The 17,500-nt window shown below is 43.8% G+C and overlaps 2 protein-coding genes across 2 annotated transcripts in view; both read right to left on the bottom strand.

Annotated features, from left to right (window-relative positions):
- The window catches only part of acss1 (acyl-CoA synthetase short chain family member 1), a 37,549-nt gene extending 25,153 nt beyond the window's left edge, over nucleotides 1-12,396 (bottom strand). The window contains exons 1-3 of the mRNA XM_030071243.1: nucleotides 12,003-12,396; nucleotides 9,746-9,842; nucleotides 7,799-7,998 (exon numbers count right to left, since the gene is read on the bottom strand). Of these exons, the coding sequence (XP_029927103.1) occupies nucleotides 7,799-7,998; nucleotides 9,746-9,842; nucleotides 12,003-12,381 (676 nt within the window). The 5' untranslated portion in view covers nucleotides 12,382-12,396. The remainder of the gene's footprint in view (nucleotides 1-7,798; nucleotides 7,999-9,745; nucleotides 9,843-12,002) is intronic.
- A 4,515-nt stretch (nucleotides 12,397-16,911) lies between these two features.
- LOC115373033 (zinc finger protein 70-like) overlaps nucleotides 16,912-17,500 on the bottom strand; it is a 5,289-nt gene continuing 4,700 nt past the window's right edge. Inside the window, exon 5 of the mRNA XM_030071257.1 lies at nucleotides 16,912-17,500. This exon is cut by the window's right edge and continues 1,592 nt beyond it. The gene's annotated coding sequence lies outside the window, so the exon portion shown is untranslated.

Below are 17,500 nucleotides of genomic sequence, written 5' to 3'. Positions count from 1 at the left end.
TTTCTAGACATCGTGATTCCCCAAAACTGAATAAACACCACACACAGCAACACAAAACTGCTCTGCTAGCTCAATCATGTTGGAACTAGAATATCCGCTGGAAAAAATCATTTTTTCATGTAGTTATACTCCTGCCGACTTCTCAGTCATTTTTAATCTGACAGGTGCCGTGACAGCGACTCAGCAGCACAGCTGATCTTTATCTACAACCAGCTTATATGAACAGTTATATTTAAATACAGGCTACTGCTTTCCAGTGTTGGCGCCACAATAAACATCTGTCTTTTCATAAAGTCACTGGCAGATGTTTTATTTCAGCTGGGGGTGTGTCACTCCAATTTAACGTCAGCTCCGATTAATGTGGCTAAGCAGCAAAAGTAAGGACAGTAAGCAGTCACATTAAGGCTGAACAGAGTTATAGAATCACCTTTTCAGGCTGTTATCAATTTACCTCTGAAATAAAGACCACAGCTTTCACAAATGTGTTGATTTATTAAATGTTCATTCCAATGTACAGATGCAAACAAAATGATAAATTAATTAAATCAATGGCCAAGGAAACTCATAAAGACTAAACAAACTAATAATGATTAATAGGCTAATTAAGAACTGGTAACATTAACACATTAATAACAAGAACAAAGTTACAGCCGCACATCTCCGTGGAAACTCTTACAGGTACTGTCCGTGGTGCTGAATCCGCCTCAGCAGGTACTGTCCGTGGTGCTGAATCCGCCTCAGCAGGTACTGTCCGTGGCGCTGAATCTGCCTCAGCAGGTACTGTCCGTGGCGCTGAATCTGCCTCAGCAGGTACTGTCCGTGGTGCTGAATCTGCCTCAGCAGGTACTGTCCGTGGTGCTGAATCTTCTGAGGCATTTCATTCTCTTTATTATAAAAATTAAAGCTCCATAAAATTAAAGGAGGATCTTGTTCAGCTCTTCTTTCCTTACAGGTGAGAAATCAGCTGTTTGCCCGGTGTTTGTCAGGTAGTCTTGTAGACATTTGACGGCCCAAGACGTTGACCGGGCCGTACCGGCTTCATTTCCTGACCTCTCCAGCTGATCCAGCTCTTCACTCATCACTCTCGCGTATCTCTCCTTTTTCTCCTCTGTCTTCTCTTCCTCGTTCAGCCATTTATCCAAACTTAGGTTGCCAAAGAAATCAAAACTGACAACAAAACGGTCCATTATGCAGGCGAACAAAGTTGACAGTGGCTTTTGATGCGGGTTTCAGTGAAACGTTTCGTGTTGCCATGGAAACCACACAGACTCAGGCAATAAGACATAGGCGGAGTAATATTTTCAGTGATGAGATATTTTTCATTTGAGCACGGCTAGCCGTGGTGTCATGCTCATTTGAGCACATTCTAAACGTCTGATTGACCAATCAGATTGCTCGGTCGCATCTACGGGTTGTATAATTTATAAAAATCTCACGTACCCCCTGGAGTTCCTCCACGTACACCCATTTGAGAAACTGTGCCCTCGGCAACCGCCTACACCGCTTATGCCCAGAGCCGGCCCTGATGATAGATAATAGAAAACCGCTTCGAGGCGCAGATGATTTTTTTTTCTTTTTTTTTTTCTGCTCGTGCCGCCCCCCATGTGTCATGAAAAAACGCTGCCCCGGGCGGCTGCCCACTTTGCCCGTGTCAAAAACCGCTACTGCCCACCTCACCACCCCCTGTCTTTCCTAGGGACATAATAACATACTTAGAATTGATAAGAGAATTGATAAAGAATTGTATCGATAAGAAGAATCGATAATGGCATTGATATCAATAATTTCTTATCAATACCCTCCCCTAACCTGGACCCAGTAAGGGTTCCACTAATGGATTCCACTGACTGGTGACGCCTGTTCTCAGACATAAAAATGTGTGTGTGTGTGTGTGTGTCAGAGGTGTGTGCTGTTTGAATGGCTCGTTAAATATTGACCATTTAATATTTAACAAACACATTCAGAGAGCAGAATAATTTCCAGCGTCAGAACCTCAGCAGTAGTAAGTCCAAGCCCCGCCCACACAGCCCGATTGACAGGTGACCCCTGGGGCATGAGCTGACTTCCAGAAACCTGAGCAAACTGCCTGGATTTGCCATGGAGAGGCTAGAAGACCTTGACAAGTTCAAAACAAAAACAAATAAGGAAGTGACCCGAAATTAATAAACAAAACAAAGTCCTGGAACTTAACAACAGAAGAAAAAAAAGTAGAAAATGACCCAAAAATTTGCAAAGAAAAAAAAAAAAAAATGCAAGATGCTGAGATCGGGACTCTTCTGGGCCTATACACACCTGTCCACACCAAAAGTTTGGACACACCTTCTCATTCAATGCGTTTTCTTTATTTTCATGACTATTTACATTGTAGATTCTACAAACCGGAAGGGATGGCATGTCGCTGCAGGATGCTGTGGTAGCCATGCTGGTTCGGTGTGCCTTCAATTTTGAATAAATCCCCAACAGTGTCACCAGCAAAACACCCCCACACCATCACACCTCCTCCTCCATGCTTCACAGTGGGAACCAGGCATGTGGAATCCATCCGTTCACCTTTTCTGCGTCTCACAAAGACACGGCGGTTGGAACCAAAGATCTCAAATTTGGACTCATCAGACCAAAGCACAGATTTCCACTGGTCTAATGTCCATTCCTTGTGTTTCTTGGCCCAAACAAATCTCTTCTGCTTGTTGCCTCTCCTTAGCAGTGGTTTCCTAGCAGCTATTTGACCATGAAGGCCTGATTGGCGCAGTCTCCTCTTAACAGTTGTTCTAGAGATGGGTCTGCTGCTAGAACTCTGTGTGGCATTTATCTGCTCTCTGATCTGAGCTGCTGTTAACTTGCGATTTCTGAGGCTGGTGACTCGGATGAACTTGTCCTCAGAAGCAGAGGTGACTCTTGGGGCTCTAGTTTCCCGGCGCAGCGCGGGGTGGCGCAGTGAGGCGAACCCCGCGCAGAGCTAGTTTCGACCGGCGAAACGGCAGAGGCGGACAGTGTCCAAGTTTCGCAGACGGACTTGCGCGGAGATGGGAGTGGCGGCGCAGCGGGGGGAGGTGTCAACAGATTCGGCTTGGCGCAGTGACAGTTTTGTGCAAAAAGGCTTCGCCGAGGTGCGCCAAAAGCTCGCCTCCTGAAACCACGTCTACTTTCCGCGCAAGGCGGAGCGGAGCCGGCGCAGTGGAAGTTTGGCTGGCTGGCGCACATCACCAAAACCTCACAATCAGCACAAACGGTGCCAATCTCCTTTGATCTGACATCAGCTGTGACGGGACAGTTGATATGGAGATATATGTATGTGCTGATTGTGATCGTAGCATTGAATAGTGTTTTTTTCGGTATTTATTGCATCGTTCATGTGCCTGACATTCCTGAAGCCTGCCGGTGAGGTTTTGGTGACGTGTCCGCACTGCTCGCCGGTCTCCGCTCCGCGCCTGTCTCCTGAGCTCCGCTCCGCCTGCGGCAATAGACCTCCATGTCAGCTGTGTAAACTTTCATTACGCCTTCGCGCAGCGCATTTTAAAGGCGAGGACAGGGGCCCATCTGATTGGTTAAATGTGAATCGGCTGTGTCAAACCAACTCCATGCCTTCTCTCCTCCCCTCCGCCGGTAGGAGGGATGGCGGAGTACTTGCGCCACCGAGCACGGCGTGCCAAACTTGGAAAATCCGCCTGGCCATACCCAGTTGGCGAAGCGCATCTGCGCTACGCCCCCGCCTCGCCTGGTCTGCGAAACTAGAGCCCTACGTCTTCCTTTCCTGGGTCGGTCCTCATGTGTGCCAGTCTCGTTGTAGCGCTTGATGGTTTTTGCGACTCCACTTGGGGACACATTTAAAGTTTTTGCAATTTTCCGGACTGACTGACCTTCATTTCTTAAAGTAATGATGGCCACTCGTTTTTCTTTAGTTAGCTGATTGGTTCTTGCCATAATATGAATTTTAACAGTTGTCCAATAGGGCTGTTGGCTGTGTAGTAACCTGACTTCTGCACAACACAACTGATGGTCCCAACCCCATTGATAAAGCAAGAAATTCAACTAATTAACCCTGATAAGGCACACCTGTGAAGTGAAAACCATTTCAGGTGACTACCTCTTGAAGCTCATCGAGAGAATGCCAAGAGTGTGCAAAGCAGTAATCAGAGCAAAGGGTGGCTATTTTGAAGAAACTAGAATATAAAACATGTTTTCAGTTATTTCACCTTTTTTTTGTTAAGTACATAACTCCACATGTGTTCATTCATAGTTTTGATTCCGTCAGTGAGAATCTACAATGTAAATAGTCATGAAAATAAAGAAAACGCATTGAATGAGAAGGTGTGTCCAAACTTTTGGCCTGTACTGTATATATTTTTTTTTGAGCGCTGGCTTCCATCTTCTTTTCCAGGTGAGCTACAGGTGAAAGCTGTGTTTACACCTGACACACCCTGCAGCTTTATCACCTGAAACGACCTCCATGTGCTCATAAAGGAGCACAAGGTCATCCTAGTTCATTAAAACTAAAACGACAGCTAGGAGTAGTAACCCTAACCCTAACAGTAGCACAGAGCGACCCATAAAAACCTCATATTAAACCATCAAACTCATAACTGTCTCAGGTTTTATGACGTTAACAAGAAAACTTAACGAGCCACGCAGTCACCTGACAGACAGACAGGCAGTGAGAGAGACAGGCAGACAGAGAACCAGAGAGACAGAGAGAGAGAGAGTGACAGACGGGCAGAGAGAGAGAGAGAGAGAGAGAGAGAGAGAGAGAGAGAGAGAGAGAGAGACAGGCAGAGAGAGAGAGAACCAGAGTGAGAGAGAGAGAGAGAGAGAGAGAGAGAGATTTTTTTTTTTGCCATAAACATACAACTGTAATCTTGAAAGGTCTGAGCGTTTTTCTCAGAATATCCCTCCTCTCTCCCTTGGCTGATACTGGATCAGAGTTCAGACGCCTCTCAGTGTTTAAACTGGTCTGCATTTTGCTGAGGACGTCCTGAAAGTGTGGTCCCCAGGCAGCTGACCTGGATTCACAGGGTGCGAGCTGCCGCCCGTCCCGCTCAACCGGCTGTGGAAAGGCCATGTTTGGCTTTGGAGGGAAAATCTGTTTCCAAAACAAAACACCAGTGACCCGGAGCACCGGGTCTGCGCTGCAGGGAGGGCCAGGCGGGTGGAGCTAATCTCTGCTGGCTGGAAAACCTGCAGCACATCACTGAAAGCTGTTCAGGGCAGAGCAAGGCAGCAGCACCACCAGGGGTTTGGGGTTCAGATCCCACCCACGAGCAGAACATAGTGAAAACTGAGCCAGGGTGGAAATCAAACGCACCCCGCCTGCAGGCGTCAGGCATCTCTGAGCACACAGCAGCTTCGATCTTCATACTTGCAGGAGGGTGACCCACCTGCCGCCTGGCCGAGGCTTCAGCAACCATGTCATTTCTCCTGCCCAATAACTGCTAAAAATTATTTTAAAAAACACCCAAATATCATAAAGAACAACATCTATAAGAAATAAAAATTGATTAATAACCAATAGCAAGATCAGGCAGAAACTGTGAGGCTACTTGTTTTTAATGAGGGAGTTCTAGTGTACGACAGCGTCTTAGAGCCACTCTAGGAAAATATGCAGCCAGGGGAGAGACGGGGAATATTCTGAGAAAAAACTCAAAATCTATGAGATTAAAGTGGTATGTTTATAAGAAAAAACCTCTTCTGAGATTATAGAGTCACAAAAACTAGTCAGAAGGAAATCCTGCTGGTTTGAGCCCAGAATCACAACCTCCTCCTCAGCATCTGGACTCTGAAGAGACGTTGCTGTGACTTGGGCCGATTCAGAAGAAAACAATCTGGTGATTCTGGGCTCAGATCAGCAGGATCTCCTTGTTCCTGAATCCCATGTCAGAGTAGAATCTGCTGAGGGGATCAGCTGCAGGCCTGAGACACGGCCAGCAGGGGGCAGCACATATGGAGCCTTCAAAGGTAGAAGAGGAGAAGAAAGAGAAGTATTGGAAAAAGTATTTTTTTTCTCATAAATTTACAACTTCAATCTCAGAAATTCTGAGTTTTCTTCTCAGAATAAGAACCCGTCTCCCCCGGCTCTGTAAATTGTTATCTCTCCATGCCGTTGCAGAGAACACAATGCTATCAAAAAGTCAAAATAATACTGATAATGTTGCAGCAAACACAACTGAGGCAGATCCACAGAAACACTGCAGGGACTGTGTGTGTTTACAGGAAGATGATAGTAACTCATATGAAATCTGTCTGAGTTACTGCATGAGGAGTTTTGTTTGCAGAAACAACTTAATACAATTTATGAATGTGTATATTGTCATTTTAATGGATTGAAAAATCCACTCAGCTCCTGGTAAAGTAGTCCACATCCCAAAACCTGTCAGTCTGGCAGCCCTGAGACAGGGGTTCTCCAATGGTTCCACGCTAGAACCCCCACGCAGAGGTGCTGCATTTCCAGAGAACTGCCGAATATTTTGTAAAGTGAAATAAAGTTTTCAAAAAAGTACAGCTGTCAACGTATGTATATGCATCGCTCGGGTAAATTCTGTATTTGTTCTACATGCATCTGTAAAACATCATCTTATACTGAATATGAGATAATCAGTCAGATGTTTGATCGTTTGTTGGACTTCCTGCTGCATGCATGGTACAGTGACTCAGTAGCTTTAGCAGATTAATCAGAGACAGAATCAATAAGTTGATTAAAGGTTTGGCAGGATCTGTTGCTGACTTGAACCCAGAATCACTCCAGGTTACAGAACCCGGTCCAAAACGCTCTGTGTTCTGAAGGCAGTTCTTCAGAGATCTTTCAGAGGCGACAGCTGACGGGCAGGAGTTCACCTCCTCACCTCCAGCGCACGCCGCTGTCCTCAGTCTGCCTTTCACAGGTGGTAACCACTCTAGTCACTGAAAAAATACAGTTCTTACAGAAATCTCCAAATGTCAAAAGTTTTAGACATTTTCAAGTTTTGGAGGATTTTTGACCGTTTTTATTAATTCTCCAGTCGTCAAAAATTGTTAAATTTTGCACCAAATCTGTGCAGCAAATGGTACCAACCCAAGAACTGTTGCAACAACAAAGACTATCGGATCATAATGTTCTAACCCATACAGATTATACACACTATAAGCCTTCAGAATCTAAAAAATGTTTCCCATTGCTGTTTGAGCCCTGAAGGTGGAGCGGAGGAGGTTATTATTCATCACCTCTCAGCAGAGCATGTCGGAATGTAAATCACTTCCTCTTTGCCTTATGACCAATATTTCCACACAGTTTCATGCAAATCTACTCATAACTTTTGGAGATTTAGTGATATCCTGCTAACAAACAAACAAACAAACAGAAAGACAAACAAACAAACAAAGGGATGGGGGGGGGGGGGGGGGGGGGGGGGGGGGGGGGGTTCTGGGGGATCTGTCTAATAAAAAGATGCATCTCATTGCTGCCTTGGCAAAAGGAACCACCCATAAATATCCCATAAATACTTTGGACCACACCGGTTCTACCGGTTCTATTTCTATGCTCCTCTCCTTTAAGTGCTGCAAACAGTCAAGAGGAAATGAAGAAAGAACCTGCACACCTTGACACTTTATTTTGGACACAGACAACCTCTTGTCAGGTGTGAAATGTTTTGTCCACACAGGTGATGTACAGGGGATGAGACGTGTGCAGGTTCTTCTTCATGTTTCCTGCAGGAGGAAACGACCACATGGCGAGGCCGAGCGAGCTTCAGCTAACATAGACGAAGCACTCTCTCTCCTGCGTCTCCTGTCTGTCAGGAAATCATCAAACTGCGAGCGCAGCGTCACTCACCGTCCTGGATCCTGCCCGCCAGCGCCTCCGAGCTGAAGCCAGCGAACACCACCGTGTGGACGGCGCCAATACGTGCACACGCCAACATGGCCGCCACCGCCAGTGGGCAGACGGGCATGTAAATGGCCACCCGGTCCCCTTTGCACACACCATGGCTCTTGAGGGTGTTGGCCAGGCGGCAGGTGGTCTCCAGCAGCTCCCTGAAGGTCAGACAGCAGGACAGGTATGTGGGTGTGGGCGGGGCTATAAATGTCACTGGCTGATGAAGGAATACTGTAATGTTTTGGGTAAAATCCCCTTTTCCCGCCTTCCCCAGACTGAGACCAGTGGTTCATTTCCTATGGGTAGCATTTCCTGTTAGCTTAGCATAAAGACTTAAAGTCTATAGGAGTCGTTAGCCTGGCTCTGTCAAAGTGAAAAAATAAACCTTCCAGCAGCTCTGAAGCATCTGATTCACACAGCGGATCATGATGATTTGAATTTAAAAACCAAAGCAGAGAAGTTTGAGATTTGAGGTTTGAGGAGAAGTTCATTAGTGGTGGATCCTCCTGGACCTTCAGCGGTGTGAGGATCACTGCAACAGACGGGAGGAGAAATGTGTTCAGAGGTTACAGTGCCACCATCTGACTTCTCCTCAGACCACTGCAGTTTTTAAAGAATAATTCAATAATCCATGTTATTATGTATGGCAGAACTATGCAGCAGCTCTTCATGATAATATGGGCTACACAGGTGTTTCATTTCCATCCAGGTCTTCTGTTCCTGTGTTTCTATCACTGTATGTTCCTGTGCCAGGCACAATCTTAGTTGTTGTTTTTAATTTTTATTGTATTTTATACATGTAAGGGCCTCTGGTTGTCCCTGTCTTGTGCAGTCTGTGGGGATGTAGGGCCTCGTGGTGGAGGCCTGGCTCTCAGAGCAGCTTCCTGCTTCAATAAAGCATAAAAAATGAAACTCAGGGCTCCTGACGTCTGTGCTTCTTTTTCTCCAGGTTGTCTGCTGTCTCTGCAGCCTGCTGCGTTGTTGTGTCTAGTTCAGGTTGTTGTGTCCTGTCCAGCTCAGCGTGTTCAAGGCTAATCTCATTCTTTACCAGACTTATCAACACTGTAATGTAACGAGGACAGGCAGAGTCACAAATGTGAAGCTGCTCTCCTTTTGTGCCCCCATGTTGTGAGAAGAGAAATAAAGCCAGCCTTTGTGTTCATGGTGGCGAGCTGAGGCCACATCTCCAAGAAGCAGCGACCAGTGACACAAGCAGCGGCAGGCTGACTGACACCGAGCTGCTCTGGAGTTTACACAGATATTTAATTCACAATTAAAGTGTTTTCAGAGGCAAAAGAAACCGTCTGAGGAGAGAAGTGAACACCCTGGACTCCAGGAGCCTGAAGGTTTTATTTCTTAAAAAAATAATAATTTTTTTAAACAAATTTTTGTTATTTGCAACAATGGCAACAATCTTCCTTTATCCAATTTCCTAAGCACATGAAAGCAATGCACGTGGAGCTATTTTAGCTAACAGGCTAACAGGTTTGTGCTGTTGTATTGAAGGTTTTATCAGATCACATTTCTGCTGCACATGCTCAGTGGCGACAGGCAGGAGGAGCTGCTCGGCTTCTGAAAGAGCTGCTTGTGTTGGTGGAGCCGAAAAATTTATTAAACACGTAAATCATCAGCTGGTGTGTCTTATCACTGTTATTTGATGAGACGTTCTCTGCAGATCTGCTATATAAAAGCAACATCACACTGGAGGTCGCGCTGTTAAACTGAAGATCAGCACGGCTGGGATGTGGTCGTAGACACGAGGCTGCAGACCGAGAGCGAAGATCTTTTCTTAATACAGATCCAACATTTGCTTCATGTTTATGCCTCTAACTGCAGCTGAGGCAGGGTGAGCATCAGGTAAATGTGTGTGTCATCTGCATAGAGTGAGAGGCTGCATGTTCTCACCTGTAGGTGACCTTCTCTTCGGTGCCCGGCTCGTCTCTCTCCCAGATGAGGGCAACTCGGTCCGGATGCTTCTCCACGTGGACGTCCAGACAGTTCACTGCCAGGCACAGACAGGAGGGGTCGTCACAGTCACAGCATCACACAGAAAAATAAATGTTCCATCTGGAACCAAGAGCTGTTCTTCACAGTGACAGAGAACCTTATCAGATCGCACAAAGAACCTTTCAGACCACGGTTCCTTAACAAACCACGAGCGGTGGGCAGACAGGTGGCGGCCAGATTACCACCTTAAATCAGACAATTACACCCTTTTCCTCTCTGTCCTTGGCTCCACATTTATAATCTCAGAATTTTCATTTTCATTTTTTCATTTTTTTTTTTTTTTTTTTTTTTTGGATAAACTTGTAACTTTAATCTCTCTGAGTTTTTTCTCTTTTTTGCAAATTTGTGACTGTATAAAATCTGATTTTTTTTTTCTTATAAATTTACCACTTTAATCTCATCGAATATCCAGGGTTTTTTTCTCATAAATTTACAAATTTAATCTCAAAACTTCTGAATTTTTTTCTGAGAATATTAACCCTTCCCCCAGCTTGATTTTTTTTTTTTTCACTACAATGGCTCTAATTAATGCCCCATCATAGAGTGCAAATGAACCTTCAAAAGTTTCAAAATAAATAATAAAACAAATAAATAATAAATAAATAAAATAAATTAGTAATTTCCATCAGATCAGAGGAGGAATGGAGGGTCTACATGTACAAATCCCTGACCTGCAGAGCCACTTTACCTGCTGATTGGACACCTTGTCAGTCCACTTCGGAATGAATTTTCATCACATAATCATAACAACATTTATCTTGTGGTCACTGACAAATGTGCTGAAACATAAGCCAGACGTGTGTAATCTCAGGAAATGCTGCTGTGTTTTTATTCTGTCATGCAAATGTCGACTTAATCCAGAAATGGATTTAAGAGTGAAGATCAGGTCTAACAGGTTTAGAAAATCATGTTGTGCAGCACGCCCAAGGGGAACAAACACCACTCATACCATGTCGGATTTAATTTAAAGGACACTTTAAAAAATATTACAGCAAATCCACAAGTCTTTATTGGAATATTACTGGATTATAACAGGAGACAGCAAACCATACCATAAAATGAGATCACTTTGGGCTCACTACTACTCATTTAAATTCTTGTGGGAATATTACGAAAACATCACTACAGAGATAACAGTATGTCATTATAAGCTCACTAATGAATTCCTTGGACACACTCCAAGTCCCTATAATTTTTATTTGACCAGGGTTCGATAGTTCACTACTGACACAGTCCAGGCTCCTACAGGAATATTACAGGAACACCGCTGAGACAAAAATAGAATGTCATAGCACAAATATCCTATAGGGACATGATAGTAGTAATACAAGGAATAACTTCAAGATTAAATAAAAGGCTGTGAAGTGACTCCTGGTCCACTACAGGAGAGACACACTGTAATGGATATTATAGGAATATTACTGGGGAAACGCCTATTAATGAACTATTGAGTGGTGCAAGTTTCTCCAGGAATATTACAGATTTCCATTGATTGGGTGAAGCTGTAAATGAGTGACTACTGAGTCACTTCACTGCAGAACCATCATAAAATTAAAATAATAATAATAATAATAATAATAATAATAATAATGTATGTATACAGTCAGTGTTGAGTCACTATGTTGTGGTACAAGTTCTTACAGGAATATTACAGGAATTGCACTGGGACAAAACTTCCTGAAGGGACATAATGGAAATATTACAAGGAAGAACTTTAAACAGAGAGACTGTGCGGTGACATGTGCTTCACCACAGGGCAGCAGACACACAGAAACAGATCAGATATTAGATATATGTAGATATTATGGGAATATTACAGGAATACCATTAAGATTTGAAAAAGCCTGTTAATTCACTGCTGCGTGGGCCTAGTGGAGGAATATTACAGATTACCATTGATGAAGTTATAGATTAGTGACTACTGATTCACTACACAGTGACGCGCGCGCGCTGTAAATTCCTGTTGAGACTTTACAAATTAAAGTCAGCTCTATAGTGTCAGTATTGTGTGGTTCCAGCTCCTACGGGAATATTATGGGATGGCCTCTGATGAACATGCGGCTTGTAAAGTGACTGTTGACGCGCTGTGTGCTGATATTACAGGATTAAGTTAATCCGGACTGAGGACAGGCACGGCATCGGGACAGACTCTTACCGGACACGTTGAGCTGCCCCCCGAGGAACCAGCCGATCCTGCCGCTGCTGAGCTCACAGTCCCGGACACGCTGAAAGGGTTTGATCCACCGGAGCCGGTCCGCGGCGGCGGAGCCCCAGAACTGATCCGGATCCGACACGGAGAGCCGGTACAGCTCCTGGTGGGACCGGCCGGGCAGCTGCGGGCTCCAGACCGGGGACAGCCTCCCGGTCCCGGAGGAGAGGGACCTGCTCTGCCCGGGTCCTGCTCCCGGTCCCGGTCTGACCCCGCGGTGGCCCGGCCCGGGTCTCAGGCTGCGGGTCAGCAGGGTTTTGAGGAGGCTCGTCCCCGGTCTGAGGTTCCTGCTGCCGGTCTGTGCAGCCATGTTGCTGCTCTGCATCCAGGACGGCCACAGCCTCACCTCACACTCACACTCACACACACACACACACACACACACACACACACACACACACACACACACATACACACGCCCCGCCCCCCTCTTTGTGTGTGTGTGTGTGTGTGTGTGTGTGTGTGTGTGTCTCTCTCTCCCCAGGTGTGTTCAGGTGTGCACGTGCTCCAGCACCGGCTGGTAACGCGTTACTGCAGGTCGCGTTATCTCACACTTTCACTTTCACTGAGATTTAAATTTAAAAAATAAACAGAACGACTAATGTCACGAGAAAGAGAGGAAATGATCATGTCACTTGTGAACAGCGGGGTTCTCTCTTGAGTGTGGAGATGAATCATGGAAACATTAGAACAGGGTTCCTCACAGAACTGGACTAAATGGCAAAATGTAGCTTAGAGGGAATCGGATTCATTTAATTAGGCTAGTGTATTATTAGTTTGGACAGAGAGAACAACACTCAACCATATAATTTTACTATGTTGTATAAAATAATTATCATATGCTGTTGAACTGCAGTCACTACAGCGCTTCCTCAGAACAGTTTTACTGAGCTGCAGATTAACAGCAAACTGTTCATCAGGATGAAACTCCTCTCATGTGAAAGGAAACCGGTTACTGATCAGATTTAGTGTTTTTTCCTCTGTCACACATCACAGTTAATCTGACAGAAATAATTCATACTTTTACAACTCATAAATTTATTATAAAATAAATAAATAAATAAAAAGAATCAGTGAAAGTTGAGCAGCAGCTCGATGCTGCCACCTACAGGTCAAAATTCATAAATTCATATTTACATGTTTTTCATATTAACAGATTATATTATTGTCTCTTGTTTCTCAGGCAAAGAATGGAGTTATTACCTCTGATTAGATGAAGACAGTAAACACACACACACACACACACACACACACACACACACACACACACACACAGAGTTTGTTGTGCTTTGTTAAATGTGTGTGTGTGTGTGTGTGTGTGTGTGTGTGTGCCTGCAAAGCTTAAGCAGATTAATTTAGTGATCATTGAACCTGCAGGACAACACGGTGCACAGCAGATTATTTCATGTTTTTGTGGTTTGTTTGTTAATGACTTCCAGCTTCATGTGGTTTGTGTTGTTGCTGTTAATCTGCAGCTAAGACACACACTGAGGCTGCTCAGTGTGTGTCTGAGCACCGACCAGCTCGCTTTCATCGTCTTAGAAGCAAACTGATTTGGTTTTGCATCAGAGAAACATAGGAACTGCTGTTACAGTCATATTTCTCTGGGAATTATTTGAAGGAGAAATTTAAGGGGAAAATTGAGGCAAGAGCATAAAACAACTTTGCATATAAGCAGAAAAACTCCAGTCCTGCTGGAAATCTGAGTCCTTCAGTCTGACTTTGATGGCAAAAAGACAAATTTAGGGAGAATCAGAGTCCAGCAGGTGAAAAAAAGCCTTCAAGTCACTGAAAATCTCCTTAAACTCTTTACTCCCAGGACATTTGAAATGAGACACTTTTTACTTTTACTGCAGTAGATTTTTACTGAACAACTTCTACTTCTACTGTAGTCAGATATCAGCATACTGCACCGTGTATCTGACACTACTTATGAGAAATTAAATTTCCATTTCCTGTTACTTTAAAAAGGAGGCTAGCTGTTATGCAGATAAAAAAAAAAAAAAAAACAGAGCTGAACTGGGTTACATCTGATCTGTGGTTTGCAGCAAAACACACACACACACACACACACACATCAGTTTGAGCTGAGAATATTATGCAAAAACAATATGAGCTTACAGGCCGAGCTGCAGCAGATTAGAGCCAAGAGAGGAGACGAGCAGCGGTGAGATTTAGCAGCCATTAAGTGGGAATTACAGCTGATTATGGCTGCAGATTAAAACCATATTAAAACATATTAATGTGACCGTCTCAAGAAACAGCAGATCACAAACACAACACACACCAAAACACACACAACTTCACAACACCCACAAGACCCTCCGGGGCCCCCGAGGCCCTCCAGGGCCCCTCAGTATAACTGAATTGACTAGAAGCTGTTAGGACGCAGTGAGGACTGTGAGGAGCACCTGAACATCTCAGAGCTCAGGCTGCTTAACCCTTTGACTGCTGGGGAGGAATTAACCATTAAAGTCCTGTGTTGCTGTAGCTCAGACCCTCCGCCTGCTCCTCTCACTCACACGTGGTCACTTTATTGTTTGGAAGTTATGGCCTGTTCCTTAACGTTGTATTGCTTTATTACCTGGTGGACTATGTAAGACATGCAAAGTACACGTAAGATCTGAGGACGCCTCAGTCAGACTGACAGTGTGCCTCTGAGCGTTGGTGTGTGTGATTCTCCTGCTGCCACAGCATCGAAGGCCTGGAGACGATCTGACTGTTCACTGTTTTAAAGAATCCCACGACACGGCCGACACGCCAAGGCTGCTGTCAGGAACAGGCAGGAGCTAATTAGCAAAGAAGTTCGCAGAACATTAAAGAAAAGATAATTTACCAAAGAAAACTGGATGAAATTACCAGAAAGTTGGCAAACACTGACAAGCAAATAATTTTTATTATTTAAATAAATAAAATAAAATAAAAAATAAATAAAAATAAAAAAAAATAAAAAAAGACTTATAGCAAAAATTGTAAGATTACCAGGAAATTTGAAAAAAGACTAGAAAATTAGGGGAAAAAAATGTAAAATTAATTTAAAAAAAGAAAACCCTACCAAAGACTGGTATAGAAAAGTTTCAAAAAATGACCAGGAAATTAGCAAAACACTTCAAAACTAATAAAAGATTATTTTAAAATGACAGCAAATAACAGTCAGATCAGTGATGGGGGATCAGGGGTCTGGAGGTGCAGGTGCAGGTGCAGCAGCAGAGTGATGATGTCATCACTGCATCATCTGGCAGCGCAGGTGAGATTACCTGGAGGCGCAGGTGAGATTACCTGGAGGAGGAAAACAATCTGACGATAAACAAACATTTGGTTTTTTTTGAAAGATTTTAATCACATAAAAAAATAGTAAGCCAGACTTTTTTTGCTTTTAATTTCAAACTCCTCATCACAGGAGGCGAAATGACGTTAAAGGGCCATTCCGCTGTTTTTCCCAACTTTTAGCTCATTTCTGATAAAGTGCAAACTGCTTCACACATCTGAACAGTCTCTGCTGATTCACACATTCAGCTGATAAATCCAGAAACCTCTATATGACATCTGAGTTAACAGTTCATAGATGAATGAATTATGAATTATTTCTGTAAAACTGTTTTTCCACAGGGACTAGTTTTCTGGTGGAGGGATACATTCTGCTGAGCGAACGAACGAGTTGCTGTGAGTCGACTGAAACAAAAATAAACTGAAAGAAATTATGGAAATGAAAAGAAACATTCAAATATCTGAAACAGTTTGAGTTTGCTTTGGGCAACAGGCAGCAGCGGTGTGTGTGTGTGTGTGTGCAAGGTACAGGAAAAAAAAAAATTCTTTGTGTAGTAAATATTACAATAATACTACTACAATATTAAATGAATATTAACCCTTTGAAGGCCGGCTCGGTGTCAGAGCTCTGTGCTGGAGCCTTTAAACATTTAACAATTACACTACTCACAAAAAGTTAGGGATATGTGGCTTTTGGGTGAAATTTATGGAAAATATAAAAAGTTCACGTTACAGTGATATTATATCATGAAAGTAGGGCATTTAAGTAGAAGCATGCACTGGTGATTTCCTCATCTCAAACAATTTCTTGAAACAAAAGCCAACAACAGTGGTGGATATACCACAACAAAAAATGTCAGTGTCAATAACTTGTCATGTGCCCTTGAGCATCAATTACAGCTTGACAGCGACGTCTCCTGCTGTTCACAAGTCGACTTATTGTCTGCTGAGGCATGGCATCCCACTCTTCTTGAAGGGCGGCCCTCAGGACATTGAGGTTCTGGGGTACAGAGCTCCGAGCCTCTACACGGCCACTCAGCTGATCCCATAGGTTTTCTATGGGATTCAGGTCTGAGAAAGTGCAGGCCACTCCATCTGAGGTACCCCAGTCTCCAGCAGCCGTTCCCTAATGATACGACCTCGATGAGCTGGAGCATCAAACACCTGTTGTGAATTTTGCCGTTAAACTCCTTGTTAGAGAACAGCAACTTGTGCAAAAAGTACTGAAACACTGAACAGTTGGACATGTGCATTCAAAAGTTTACAGAAGGTCACATTAAGTTCACCTGGAAAGGTTAGAATGCATTTTAGGTTCATCCTGAAATTTCACCCGAAAGCCGAATATCCCTAACTTTTTGTGAGTAGTGTATATAACATTTAACAATTATATAATTGTTAAATGTTATATTCAAGCGAGTATCCTACATAACACACACACACACACACACACACACACGCACACGCACACGCACACACACACACAACGCACTCCAGCAGCTCCACCATCACCGCCTGCTCAGCGCATGAGCTGATGACTGTTATTAATTGTTGTATTATTATATAAAGAAGTATATTTGCAGCATTTTTAATTAAGATGTGTATAATATGTACCTTATGTAGCCTTTTGGACTTGAATTTATACAAATAAAAGAAAAAAAAACACTTCTTAAAAAGACATTCACGTCCAAAATGAATAAAATGTCTTTTTCCTGTTTATTTATTTAATATTTATATAATTTTACAAAATAAAAAATCTATGAAAGAAAAAAGCAAGTCTGTGAGGATCTGGTGAGGGAAGGGAGAACGCCGCCCCAGTCTGCACCATTTTCCAACAGGCCACAAGAACACATGTGGACTGCAGGCTTTGGGGCCCAAACTGCATGGGATTAGCAGAAGGTGGGCGTGTCTGCAGAGGGGAGAGAACCCATTTTCATTCACACAGCTGGAGGTCAGAGGTCAAGGGACCCGCTGGAGACACACATGACAGATTTTCCCCTCAACAACATTCAGCTGAACTCTGCAGTGAAGTTTAGCTGCTGGCTGAGGCACACGGCGTTCAACACGGCGTTCAACCACTCAACATGTTCCCTTTAAAGCTTCACCAGCGTTTAACCTCTGACCTCTGACCTCTGAGCAAACTGGTTCCATTTCCCTCAAACACACGGGACAAAAAGGCA

This window comes from Myripristis murdjan, chromosome 15 (genome assembly GCF_902150065.1).
Source record: "Myripristis murdjan chromosome 15, fMyrMur1.1, whole genome shotgun sequence".
Lineage (NCBI taxonomy): Eukaryota > Metazoa > Chordata > Actinopteri > Holocentriformes > Holocentridae > Myripristis > Myripristis murdjan.
The sequence above is the reverse complement of the archived record's forward strand: the minus strand, read 5'-3'. Positions and strand labels throughout refer to the sequence as shown.